A 14,340-nucleotide genomic window follows, 5' to 3' on the forward strand; every position below is an offset into this window, starting at 1 on the left:
GTGCTTCTTTTTTTTCAGGAATAAAACAACCTATAAAATCACTTTGCACTTTCAAATTGCCGGAAATTAATTTTCCTCTTGTGAATCGCTGTGTGCAAACCTATTACGTTGACTTCAGTAACTATCTCAGTAAAGAAATTAATTGCCTCCCCCCAGAGAAATCAGCACTACTTGCACGGTATTTGTACCTCCGAGGTCTGGTGAACTTGACGCAGGGCAAATTACTCAATGCCCTTTCAGATTTCCAAAATCTGTATAAAACCGATATTAGAATTTTCCCAGCTGAACTGGTGAGAAAAGTGGTGCTGTCCTTACCGGCATCAGATCGACTGCAAGCAGAGCGAAAACAGGAGCTCAAGAGACTTATAAGTCAAATTATGGAGAAGGAAAGAGAGGTGACCAGGATAGATGACCACGTGAAAAAATTTGAATTGCCTAAAACACACATGCAGCTGAATGACTTCGTAAAACGCATTCAAGAATCTGGAATTGTCAAAGATGTTGACACAATAAATAGGCTGTTTGATGCCTTAACAGTAGGTAAGGGGCATATGTGTTACTTGTCTGCTTAACCAAATAAACTAGAACTACTGTGCTGTGTGTGAGATATGGCATTAAAGGGGTGCGGAAAGGAGTTTTATTTTGGTTCAAAGTTAGTTCTATTTTTCCTTCTCCATGCATCATGTGACAGTCATCAGCAATGGAAGCAAGTTTGACAATAGTAGTAGTAGACTGAAAACTATAATAAATTATATTCACTATCTGAACCATTCATTATATATAGCACCCATTTGTCCATTATGTTCTTTACTCAGGGGTTATATAATAATTATATCTAAAATGTTTAACCCCTTCACTACCGGGACTTTCAGAGAAACACTTGCCAAAATACCTGAGTATTTTTTAGTATTTTTGCTATCACTCCATTTAAACAGAAATAGAGCCTTGTTTTTTATTTTTTTATTTATCTGTCAAAACTATATATATTTTTAAGTAGTCAGCCCAAGGTATTGATCTATAGGCCCGTTTTGGTTTATTTCATGCCACCATTTTCGCCGCCAAAAGCGATAAAATACAAAAAAACTTTAATTTTAACACAAAGTTTGTGTTTCTCACTGAAATTATTTACATACCACTTGTGCTATCATGGCACAAATGGTTGTAAAAGCTTCTCTGGGATCCCATTTGTTCAGAAATAGAAGACATATTTGGCTTTGCCATTGGTTTTTGGTAATTCGAAGGCTGCTAATTGCAGCTGCGCACCACACTTCTATTATTCCTGACAGTGAAGGGGTTAATTAGGTAGCCTTTAAGGTTAATTTTAGCTTTAGTGTAGAGATTAGCCTCCCACCTACACTTCCCACCCCCTGATCCCTACCTGATCCCTCCCAACAAGCTCTCTTCCCTCCCCTACTAGTCACCCCCAGAAATTCTGTCAATTTTCTTTATTAAATATTTTTTATTTATTTTTATATTTCCTTCAGTGTAGGATCCCTCCAACCTCCCTGATCTCCCCCTCCCCCAAACAGCTCTCTAACACTCCATCCTTTAAGCTAGTGCCCGCCATTTTAGGTACTGGCAGCTGTCTGCCAGTACCTATAAAACATATTTATATATATATATATATATATATATATATATAAATAACTTATTTGTTTGTTTTGATTTTATCATTTTTTTGTAGTGTAGTGGTCCCCTCCCCCTTTTTTCTGTAGTTTAGCTGCTGGGCCGGCCATCCGCTTCCCAGATTCCCTTCCGCACCTACCGCCGGCACCAGCTGACAATCGTTACACACAGTGACACAGACAGTGTCACTGTGTGTAATGATCTGGCATCTGCCCTCATATGGAACTGGGGCACCGATCGCGCTCCAGTTCCATATGCAGACAGATGCCTGGAGCTCAGGAACTGCAGCTGTAACTTAACAGCCGAGACTGCTGGTGCTTCTTGAAGGTCAAACATACATATATAATGTCAGTATATAGCAGGGTTAGAATACAATTTATTTAATAATTATTCTTTAAAATAACCTCCAATTAAAATGCATATACAAAACAATTAAAATCAATATTTATTCCTAAATACTTTAAGATTAGTTAGTTATAAACACATTGAATTATATTTATAGAAACTAGAATATAAATCACACTTAAGCTGTTACAATATTCTATACAAAGATCATAAAACAATATACCTTTACAATTTACCTGATTCACAATGAATCACATTAAAATAGCACAATAAAATACCAGAATATGGACAGCTAACTTTAACAGTGCCTAGTTAAACAATATAACAAGATATTTTAACAGCCAATTTCTATGCCAATTTATGTGAGCTGAAATCAATCTTATTTAGCTACAATAAGGCAAATTCTAAAATATATAGTTGCAAATATAAATGACTTAGCACTAAATATGACTAGTTTTAAACTACACAGGACTATGAACACAAGCTTAAAATACAAAGTATGCTCTTTAAATTTACCAGCTGTAATCTAACTATAGCCTTAGAATGCCTTTGATTTAAATATTATATCTATTTAACAGTTTCTTATACTTTACCAGATCGCCAGTTTGAGACTTCAGTTAATATCCAAATATGTCTATCGTCATATGTTCTAGGGAAACTATGCACATTTGTAAGAGAATTAATCTTGATAGTCTCTTATCCACAAAGAGTGTCCCAACGTTTTTGTCTTACAGAAAACTGTGTTCGCACACTGGTCTCTCTTATAAGCAAAAGTGGCAACAGCAAAATTTTTCGTCCATGGTCCCTTTCTCTGTGTGCAGAGAGTTTTTGTCTGAGACAAAACTCCTCCCCATCTCTTAATCATTAAGTAGATTTGGATACGCCCTCTTCTCTGATTGGCGTCTGGGAAAAGTCATTTTAACAGCCAAATGTCTTTTGGTTGTAATTCTGGATTTAGGCCATCGGGGGCAGCAGACAAGACCGTTTCATTTTCAACACTGCTATACAGTTTAATATAGATTCATATATATATTTTTACAATGTATATTTAGTGTATTCACTATTTCTTGCCTCAGCAAACAATTATGTTCAATTTGTATAGGATCACTTAATATTATTTAATCTGGGCATTTCATCAATATTAAACATGATACACTTCCCACAATACAAAGTAATTCTTATACATTTAAAATATATGGGTATTCAAAAGGATTGTAATACTTTTAGCATGGATCTAATTTAATATCTCAGTTATCATCTTAATATCACATACATACCTTGAGATCAGCAATCAGATGTCATTTCACATAAGTATATTTATATTGGACTACTTTCCCATATCAATATAAATATTGCATATCTGTATATCTCTTGATGAGTGTATAAAAACATATGATGTAATTTAATATTATACAAACAGACAATTTCATATCCATTTATTCGTACCTATTATTTAAAAGTTTGAGGCACATATTTAATGTTTGAAAACTATATATATATAAGATTTGTCCAAACTTCGAATCCTTAAAACTTCTATGTTTTCAAAAATACATAGGTTAAGACATGTTGAAATTTTGATTTCTTTCATGTAATTAGCAAGAGTCCATGAGCTAGTGACGTATGGGATATACATTCCTACCAGGAGGGGCAAAGTTTCCCAAACCTCAAAATGCCTACAAATACACCCCTCACCACACCCACAAATCAGTTTTACAAACTTTGCCTCCCATGGAGGTGGTGAAGTAAGTTTGTGCTAGATTCTTCGTTGATATGCGCTTCGCAGCAGGCTGGAGCCCGGTTTTCCTCTCAGTGTGCAGTGAATGTCAGAGGGATGTGAAGAGAGTATTGCCTATTTGAATTCAATGATCTCCTTCTACGGGGTCTATTTCATAGGTTCTCTGTTATTGGTTGTAGAGATTCATCTCTTACCTCCCTTTTCAGATCGACGATATACTCTTATATATACCATTACTTCTACTGATTCTCGTTTCAGTACTGGTTTGGCTTTCTACTACATGTAGATGAGTGTCCTGGGGTAAGTAAGTCTTATTTTTGTGACACTCTAAGCTATGGTTGGGCACTTTTATATAAAGTTCTAAATATATGTGTTTAAACATTTATTTGCCTTGATTCAGGATGTTCAATATTCCTTATTTCAGACAGTCAGTTTCATTATTTGGGATAATGCATTTGAATAATCAATTTTTTTCTTACCTTAAAATTTGACTTTTTTCCCTGTGGGCTGTTAGGCTCGCGGGGGCTGAAAATGCTTCATTTTATTGCGTCATTCTTGGCGCGGACTTTTTTGGCGCAAAAATTTTTCTGTGTTATTTCCGGCGTCATACTTGTCATTTTTGACGTTTTTGCGCCAAAAGTGTCAGCGTTACCGGATGTGGTGTCATTTTTGGCGCTAAAAGCATTTAGGCGCCAAATAATGTGGGCGTCTTTTTTGGCGCTAAAAAATATGGGCGTCATTATTGTCTCCACATTATTTAAGTCTCATTGTTTATTTGCTTCTGGTTGCTAGAAGCTTGTTCACTGGCATTTTTTTCCATTCCTGAAACTGTCATTTAAGGAATTTGATCAATTTTGCTTTATATGTTGTTTTTTCTATTACATATTGCAAGATGTCTCAGATTGACCCTGAATCAGAAGATACTTCTGGAAAATCGCTGCCTGATGCTGGATCTACCAAAGTTAAGTGTATTTGCTGGAAACTTGTGGTATCTGTTCCTCCGGCTGTTGTTTGTAATGAATGTCATGACAAACTTGTTAATGCAGATAATATTTCCTTTAGTAATGTTCCATTACCTGTTGCTGTTCCATCAACATCTAATACTCAGGGTGTTCCTGTTAACATAAGAGATTTTGTTTCTAAATCCATTAAGAAGGCTATGTCTGTTATTCCTCCTTCTAGTAAACGTAAAAGGTCTTTTAAAACTTCTCATTTTTCAGATGAATTTTTAAATGAACATCATCATTCTGATTCTGATAATGATTCCTCTGGTTCAGAGGATTCTGTTTCAGAGGTTGATACTGATAAATCTTCATATTTATTCAAAATGGAATTTATTCGTTCTTTACTTAAAGAAGTCTTAATTGCATTAGAAATAGAGGAATCTGGTCCTCTTGATACTAAATCTAAACGTTTAAATAAGGTTTTTAAATCTCCTGTAGTTATTCCAGAAGTTTTTCCTGTCCCTGATGCTATTTCTGGAACAGGGGCTGGGGTTTTACTCAAATCTCTTCATTGTACCAAAGAAGGAGAATTCCTTCAGACCAGTTCTGGATTTAAAAATATTGAATCGTTATGTAAGGATACCAACATTCAAAATGGTAACTATAAGGACTATTCTGCCTTTTGTTCAGCAAGAGCATTATATGTCCACAATAGATTTACAAGATGCATATCTGCATATTCCGATTCATCCAGATCACTATCAGTTTCTGAGATTCTCTTTTCTAGACAAGCATTACCAGTTTGTGGCTCTGCCATTTGGCCTAGCAACAGCTCCAAGGATTTTTACAAAGGTTCTCGGTGCCCTTCTGTCTGTAATCAGAGAACAGGGTATTGTGGTATTTCCTTATTTGGACGATATCTTGGTACTTGCTCAGTCTTCACATTTAGCAGAATCTCATACGAATCGACTTGTATTGTTTCTTCGAGAACATGGTTGGAGGATCAATTTACCAAAGAGTTCATTGATTCCTCAGACAAGGGTAACCTTTTTAGGTTTCCAGATAGATTCAGTGTCCATGACTCTGTCTCTGACGGAGAAGAGACGTCTGAAATTGGTTTCAGCTTGTCGAAACCTTCAGTCTCAATCATTCCCTTCGGTAGCCTTATGCATGGAAATTCTAGGTCTTATGACTGCTGCATCGGACGCGATCCCCTTTGCTCGTTTTCACATGCGACCTCTTCAGCTCTGTATGCTGAACCAGTGGTGCAGGGATTATACAAAGATATCAATATTTATATCTTTAAAACCGATTGTACGACACTCTCTGACGTGGTGGACAGACCACCATCGTTTAGTTCAGGGGGCTTCTTTTGTTCTTCTGACCTGGACTGTGATTTCAACAGATGCAAGTCTGACAGGTTGGGGAGCTGTTTGGGGGTCTCTGACAGCACAAGGGGTTTGGGAATCTCAGGAGACGAGATTACCAATCAACATTTTGGAACTCCGTGCAATTTTCAGAGCTCTTCAGTCATGGCCTCTTCTAAAGAGAGAGTCGTTCATTTGTTTTCAGACGGACAATGTCACAACCGTGGCATATGTCAATCATCAAGGAGGGACTCACAGTCCTCTGGCTATGAAAGAAGTATCTCGAATACTGGTATGGGCGGAATCCAGCTCCTGTCTAATTTCTGCGGTTCATATCCCAGGTATAGACAATTGGGAAGCGGATTATCTCAGTCGCCAAACGTTACATCCGGGCGAATGGTCTCTTCACCCAGAGGTATTTCTTCAGATTGTTAAAATGTGGGGACTTCCAGAAATAGATCTGATGGCTTCTCATCTAAACAAGAAGCTTCCCAGGTATCTGTCCAGATCCAGGGATCCTCAGGCGGAAGCAGTGGATGCATTGTCACTTCCTTGGAAGTATCATCCTGCCTATATCTTTCCGCCTCTAGTTCGTCTTCCAAGAGTGATTTCCAAGATTCTAAAGGAGCGCTCGTTTGTTCTGCTGGTGGCTCCAGCATGGCCTCACAGGTTTTGGTATGCGGATCTAGTCCGGATGGCTACTTGCCAACCGTGGACTCTTCCGTTAAGACCAGACCTTCTATCGCAAGGTCCTTTTTTCCATCAGGATCTCAAATCCTTAAATTTGAAGGTATGGAGATTGAACAATTGATTCTCATTCATAGAGGTTTCTCTGACTCTGTGATTAATACTATGTTACAGGCTCGTAAATCTGTATCTAGGAAGATATATTATCGAGTCTGGAAGATTTACATTTCTTGGTGTTTTTCTCATCATTTTTCTTGGCATTCTTTTAGAATTCCTAGAATTTTACAGTTTCTTCAGGATGGTTTGGATAAAGGTTTGTCTGCAAGTTCCTTGAAAGGACAAATCTCTGCTCTTTCTGTTCTTTTTCATAGAAAGATTGCTAGTCTTCCTGATATTCATTGTTTTGTACAAGCTTTGGTTCGTATAAAACCTGTTATTAAGTCAATTTCTCCTCCTTGGAGTTTGAATTTGGTTCTGGGGGCTCTTCAAGCTCCTCCGTTTGAACCTATGCATTCGCTGGATATTAAATTACTTTCTTGGAAAGTTTTGTTTCTTTTGGCCATCTCTTCTGCTAGAAGAGTTTCTGAATTATCTGCTCTTTCTTGTGAGTCTCCTTTTCTGATTTTTCATCAGGATAAGGCGGTGTTGCGAACTTGTTTTACATTTTTACCTAAGGTTGTGAATTCTAACAACATTAGTAGAGAAATTGTGGTTCCTTCATTGTGTCCTAATCCTAAGAATTCTAAGGAAAGATCGTTGCATTCTTTGGATGTAGTTAGAGCTTTGAAATATTATGTTGAAGCTACTAAAAATTTCCGAAAGACTTCTAGTCTATTTGTTATCTTTTCCGGTTCTAGGAAAGGTCAGAAGGCCTCTGCCATTTCTTTGGTGTCTTGGTTAAAGTCTTTGATTCATCATGCTTATGTCGAGTCGGGTAAAACTCAGCCTCAAAGGATTACAGCTCATTCTACTAGGTCAGTTTCTACTTCCTGGGCGTTTAGGAATGAAGCTTCGGTTGATCAGATTTGCAAAGCAGCAACTTGGTCTTCTTTGCATACTTTTACTAAATTCTACCATTTTGATGTGTTTTCTTCTTCTGAAGCAGTTTTTTGTAGAAAAGTACTTCAGGCAGCTGTTTCAGTTTGATTCTTCTGCTTATAATTTCAGTTTTTTTTCATTATAAGATTTAAACTTTGTTTTGGGTGTGGATTATTTTCAGCGGAATTGGCTGTCTTTATTTTTTCCCTCCCTCTCTAGTGACTCTTGCGTGGAAGATCCACATCTTGGGTATTCATTATCCCATACGTCACTAGCTCATGGACTCTTGCTAATTACATGAAAGAAAACATAATTTATGTAAGAACTTACCTGATAAATTCATTTCTTTCATATTAGCAAGAGTCCATGAGGCCCACCCTTTTTGTGGTGGTTATGATTTTTTTGTATAAAGCACAATTATTCCAATTCCTTATTTCTCTTGTTAAGTGTATCCAGTCCACGGATCATCCATTACTTATGGGATATTCTCCTTCCCAACAGGAAGTTGCAAGAGGATCACCCACAGCAGAGCTGCTATATAGCTCCTCCCCTAACTGCCATACCCAGTCATTCTCTTGCAACCCTCAACAAAGATGGAGGTCGTAAGAGGAGAGTGGTGTTTTATACTTAGTTTATTTCTTCAATCAAAAGTTTGTTATTTTTAAATGGTACCGGAGTTTGCTGTTTATCTCAGGCAGTATTTAGAAGAAGAATCTGCCTGCATTTTCTATGATCTTAGCAGAAGTAACTAAGATCCATGGCTGTTCTCACATATTCTGAGGAGTGAGGTAACTTCAGAGAGGGAATGGCGTGCAGGTTTTCCTGCAATAAGGTATGTGCAGTTAATATTTTTCTAGGGATGGAATTTGCTAGAAAATGCTGCTTATACCAGATTAATGTAAGTAAAGCCTTAAATGCAGTGATAGCTACTGGTATCAGGCTTATTAATAGAGATGCATACTCTTATAAAAATGTAATATAAAACGTTTGCTGGCATGTTAATCGTTTTTATATATGTTATTCTGTTTTTGTTATTAAGGGGTTAATCATCCATTTGCAAGTGGGTGCAATGCTCTGCTGACTTGTTACATACACTGTAAAAATTTTGTTAGTGTAACTGCCTTTTTTCACTGTTATTTCAAATTTTGTCAAAATTTGTTTCTCTTAAAGGCACAGTAACGTTTTTTATATTGCTTTAAAGTGTTTTCAAGCTTGCTAGTCTGTACAAACATGTCTGAAACAGAGGATACTTGTTCATTATGTTTAAAAGCCATGGTGGAGCCCCATAGGAGAATGTGTACTAAATGTATTGATTTCACCTTAAACAGTAAAGATCAGTCTTTATCTATAAAACAATTGTCACCAGAGGGGTCTGTCGAGGGGGAAGTTATGCCGACTAACTCTCCCCACGTGTCGGACCCTTCGCCTCCCGCTCAAGGGACGCACGCTAATATGGTCAGGGACGCCCATAGCGATTACTTTGCAGGACATGGCTGCAATCATGAATAATACCCTGTCAGAGGTATTATCCAGATTGCCTGAATTGAGAGGCAAGCGCGATAGCTCTGGGGTTAGACGAGATACAGAGCACGTAGATGCTGTAAGAGCCATGTCTGATACTGCGTCACAATATGCAGAACCTGAGGACGGAGAGCTTCAGTCTGTGGGTGACGTCTCTGATTCGGATAGACCTGATTCAGAGATTTCTAATTTTAAATTTAAGCTTGAGAACCTCTGTGTATTGCTTGGGGAGGTATTAGCTGCTCTGAATGACTGTGACACAATTGCAGTGCCAGAGAAATTGTGTAGGCTGGATAAATACTATGCATTGCCGGTGAGTACTGATGTTTTTCCAATACCTAAAAGGCTTACAGAAATTATTAGTAAGGAGTGAGATAGGCCCGGTGTGCCCTTTTCCCCACCTCCTATATTTAGAAAAATGTTTCCAATAGATGCCACTACACTGGACTTATGGCAGACTGTCCCTAAGGTGGAGGGAGCAGTTTCTACTTTAGCAAAGCGTACCACTATCCCGGTTGAGGACAGTTGTGCTTTTTCAGATCCAATGGATAAAAAATTAGAGGGTTACCTTAAGAAAATGTTTATTCAACAAGGTTTTATTTTACAGCCCCTTGCATGCATTGCGCCTGTCACTGCTGCGGCGGCATTCTGGTTTGAGGCCCTGGAAGAGGCCATCCATACAGCTCCATTGACTGAAATTGTTGACAAGCTTAGAACTCTTAAGCTAGCTAACTCATTTGTTTCTGATGCCATTGTTCATTTGACTAAACTAACGGCTAAGAATTCCGGATTCGCCATCCAGGCGCGTAGGGCGCTATGGCTCAAATCCTGGTCAGCTGATGTGACTTCAAAGTCTAAATTACTCAACATTCCTTTCAAGGGGCAGACCTTATTCGGGCCTGTTTTGAAAGAAATTATTGCTGACATTACTGGAGGTAAGGGTCATACCCTTCCTCAGGACAGGGCCAAATCAAAGGCCAAACAGTCTAATTTTCATGCCTTTCGAAATTCCAAGGCAGGTGCAGCATCAACTTCCTCCGCTTCAAGACAAGAGGGAACTTTTGCTCAATCTAAGCAGGCCTGGAAACCTAACCAGTCCTGGAACAAAGGCAAGCAGGCCAGAAAGCCTGCTGCTGCCTCTAAGACAGCATGAAGGAACGGCCCCCTATCCGGCGACGGATCTAGTAGGGGGCAGACTTTTTCTCTTCGCCCAGGCGTGGGCAAGAGATGTTCAGGATCCCTGGGCGTTGGAGATCATATCTCAGGGATATCTTCTGGACTTCAAAGCTTCCCCTCCACAAGGGAGATTTCATCTTTCAAGGTTATCTGCAAATCAGATAAAGAAAGAGGCATTCCTACGCTGTGTGCAAGACCTCCTAGTAATGGGAGTGATCCATCCAGTTCCGCGGACGGAACAAGGACAGGGTTTTTATTCAAATCTGTTTGTGGTTCCCAAAAAAGAGGGAACCTTCAGACCAATTTTGGATCTAAAGATCTTAAACAAATTCCTCAGAGTTCCATCATTCAAAATGGAAACTATTCGGACCATCCTACCCATGATCCAAGAGGGTCAGTACATGACCACAGTGGACTTAAAGGATGCCTACCTTCACATACCGATTCAGAAAGATCATCATCGGTTCCTAAGGTTTGCCTTTCTAGACAGGCATTACCAATTTGTAGCTCTTCCCTTCGGGTTTTCTACAGCCCCGAGAATTTTTACAAAGCTTCTGGGCTCACTTCTGGCGGTTCTAAGACCGCGAGGCATAGCGGTGGCTCCGTATCTAGACGACATCCTGATACAGGCGTCAAGCTTTCAAATTGCCAAGTCTCATACAGAGATAGTTCTGGCATTTCTGAGATCGCACGGGTGGAAAGTGAACGAGGAAAAGAGTTCTCTATCCCCACTCACAAGAGTCTCCTTCTTAGGGACTCTTATAGATTCTGTAGAGATGAAAATTTACCTGACAGAGTCCAGGTTATCAAAGCTTCTAAATGCTTGCTGTATTCTTCATTCCATTCCGCGCCCTTCGGTAGCTCAGTGTATGGAGGTGATCGGCTTAATGGTAGCGGCAATGGACATAGTGCCATTTGCGCGCCTACATCTCAGACCGCTGCAATTATGCATGCTAAGTCAGTGGAATGGGGATTACACAGATTTGTCCCCTCTGCTAAATCTGGATCAAGAGACCAGAGATTCTCTTCTCTGGTGGTTGTCTCGGGTCCACCTGTCCGAGGGTATGACCTTTCGCAGGCCAGATTGGACAATTGTAACAACAGATGCCAGCCTTCTAGGTTGGGGTGCAGTCTGGAACTCCCTGAAGGCACAGGGATCGTGGACTCAGGAGGAGAAACTCCTTCCGATAAATATTCTGGAATTAAGAGCAATATTCAATGCTCTTCTGGCTTGGCCTCAGTTAGCAACACTGAGGTTCATCAGATTTCAGTCAGACAACATCATGACTGTGGCTTACATCAACCATCAAGGGGGAACCAGGAGTTCCCTAGCGATGTTAGAAGTCTCAAAAATAATTAGCTGGGCAGAGACTCACTCTTGCCACCTGTCAGCAATCCATATCCCAGGCGTGGAGAACTGGGATTTTCTAAGTCGTCAGACTTTTCACCCGGGGGAGTGGGAACTCCATCCGGAGGTGTTTGCTCAATTGATTCATCGTTGGGGCAAACCAGAGTTGGATCTCATGGCGTCTCGCCAGAACGCCAAGCTTCCTTGTTATGGATCCAGGTCCAGGGACCCAGAAGAGACGCTGATAGATGCTCTAGCAGCGCCTTGGTTCTTCAACCTGGCTTATGTGTTTCCACTGTTTCCTCTGCTCCCTCGACTGATTGCCAAAATCAAACAGGAGAGAGCATCGGTGATTCTGATAGCACCTGCGTGGCCACGCAGGACCTGGTATGCAGACCTAGTGGACATGTCATCCTTTCCACCATGGACTCTGCCTCTAAGACAGGACCTTCTAATACAAGGTCTTTTCAATCATCCAAATCTAATTTCTCTGAGACTGACTGCATGGAGATTGAACGCCTGATTCTATCAAAGCGTGGCTTCTCCGAGTCAGTCATTGATACCTTAATACAGGCACGAAAGCCTGTTACCAGGAAAATCTATCACAAGATATGGTGTACATATCTTTACTGGTGTGAATCCAAGAATTACTCATGGAGTAAGGTTAGGATTCCTAGGATATTGTCCTTTCTCCAAGAGGGTTTGGACAAAGGATTATCAGCTAGTTCTTTAAAGGGACAGATTTCTGCTCTGTCTATTCTTTTGCACAAGCGTCTGGCAGAAGTTCCAGACGTCCAGGCATTTTGTCAGGCTTTGGTTAGAATTAAGGCTGTGTTTAAACCTGTTGCTCCCCCATGGAGCTTTAACTTGGTTCTTAAAGTTCTTCAAGGAGTTCCGTTTGAATCCCTTCATTCCATGGATATTAAGCTTTTATCTTGGAAAGTTCTGTTTTTGATGGCTATTTCCTCGGCTCGGAGAGTCTCTGAGCTATCTGCCTTACAATGTGATTCTCCTTATCTGATTTTTCATGCAGATAAGGTAGTTCTGCGTAACAAACCTGGGTTTTTACCTAAGGTGGTTTCTAACAAGAATATCAATCAAGAGATTGTGTTTCCATCATTGTGTCCTAATCCTTCTTCAAAGAAGGAACGTCTTTTACATAATCTGGACGTAGTCCGTGCCTTGAAGTTTTACTTACAAGCTACTAAAGATTTTCGTCAAACATCTTCCCTGTTTGTCGTTTATTCTGGACAGAGGAGAGGTCAAAAAGCTTTGGCAACCTCTCTTTCCTTTTGGCTTCGGAGTATTATACGCCTAGCCTATGAGACTGCTGGACAGCAGCCCCCTGAAAGAATTACAACTCATTCTACTAGAGCTGTGGCTTCCACCTGGGCCTTTAAAAATGAGGCCTCTGTTGAACAGATTTGCAAGGCCGCTTCTTCGGAGGCTGTTTTTGGGAGAAAGGTTCTTCAGGCAGTGGTTCCTTTCGCTTAATCCCTGCCTTGTCCCTCCCATCATCCGTGTACTTTAGCTTTGGTATTGGTATCCCATAAGTAATGGATGATCCGTGGACTGGATACACTTAACAAGAGAAAACATAATTTATGCTTACCTGATAAATTTATTTCTCTTGTAGTGTATCCAGTCCAAGGCCCGCCGTGTCATTTTAAGGCAGGTCTAAAATTTAATTAAACTACAGTTACCACTGCACCCTATGGTTTCTCCTTTCTCTGTTTGCCCTTCTTAGGCATAGACAATCTCCCAGATTCATGTGTTCATATTTAATATGTTTTCTGAATATATATATTCATTTGAGTATCTTAAACTACATGAGAAATAGGCACAATTCCTTTATCTGAGATCTAGTTTCTCATGTGCTGTTTATCTGAGCCAACAGCCTTTCCAACTGAGAATGTGAATTTGGTGTAAGCAGGGACAATTTAACACTTGGATGAGAACAGCTGTATCCTCTGAGTATGTTTGTATATACCCCTATTCTTACAGACGGACAGTCTGTTCCTTACAGGGGTTCCTGTTATCTAAGTATGAATTTCATTGGCTAAATTAATTTAGAGATTTCAATCTGGGAAGGCTATCCAATAATAATTCATTAGCAGTTATCTCTCTTCTGAGACCGTGATCAAAGGCTCTTTAGATGTGACATTATGTCTTATAATTTGGGACCAATGTTTATTTTTCATTAGAAATCCTGTCTATTTATTTTGTTCTACAAGTCTGTAGTTGAGAGCAAAAGGGAGGGGTTGAAATCACCCATTCCAGTGTTTGTTCGCAATGCAGCTAAATCAATTCATAGTAGATATTAGCTAAATGAAATATTAGATTCTATGATACATCTGTAGTTTATTTAAGGTTACTTCAGATACCCTGACAATAAATATATATAAGTTGTGAGGTACAATAGGCAAAGTACTGCACAACGTATATAAGTCTATTTGGGTGAAGGGGTTAAAGGGACAGTCGTCAAAATTAAACTTTCATGATTCAGATAGGCCATAAAATATTAAACAACTCTCCAATTAACTTTTATCATTA

General features: G+C 39.5%; 1 protein-coding gene across 2 annotated transcripts in view; it reads left to right on the top strand.

The window, feature by feature from the left end:
- Nucleotides 1-14,340, top strand: part of DENND3 (DENN domain containing 3) — a 322,502-nt gene that overhangs the window by 214,889 nt on the left and 93,273 nt on the right. For both annotated transcript variants that reach the window (XM_053715396.1, XM_053715397.1), the window contains one exon: nucleotides 19-540. In XM_053715396.1, the coding sequence (XP_053571371.1) occupies nucleotides 19-540 (522 nt within the window). The remainder of the gene's footprint in view (nucleotides 1-18; nucleotides 541-14,340) is intronic.

Source organism: Bombina bombina, chromosome 5 (genome assembly GCF_027579735.1).
Source record: "Bombina bombina isolate aBomBom1 chromosome 5, aBomBom1.pri, whole genome shotgun sequence".
Classification (NCBI taxonomy): Eukaryota; Metazoa; Chordata; class Amphibia; order Anura; family Bombinatoridae; genus Bombina; species Bombina bombina.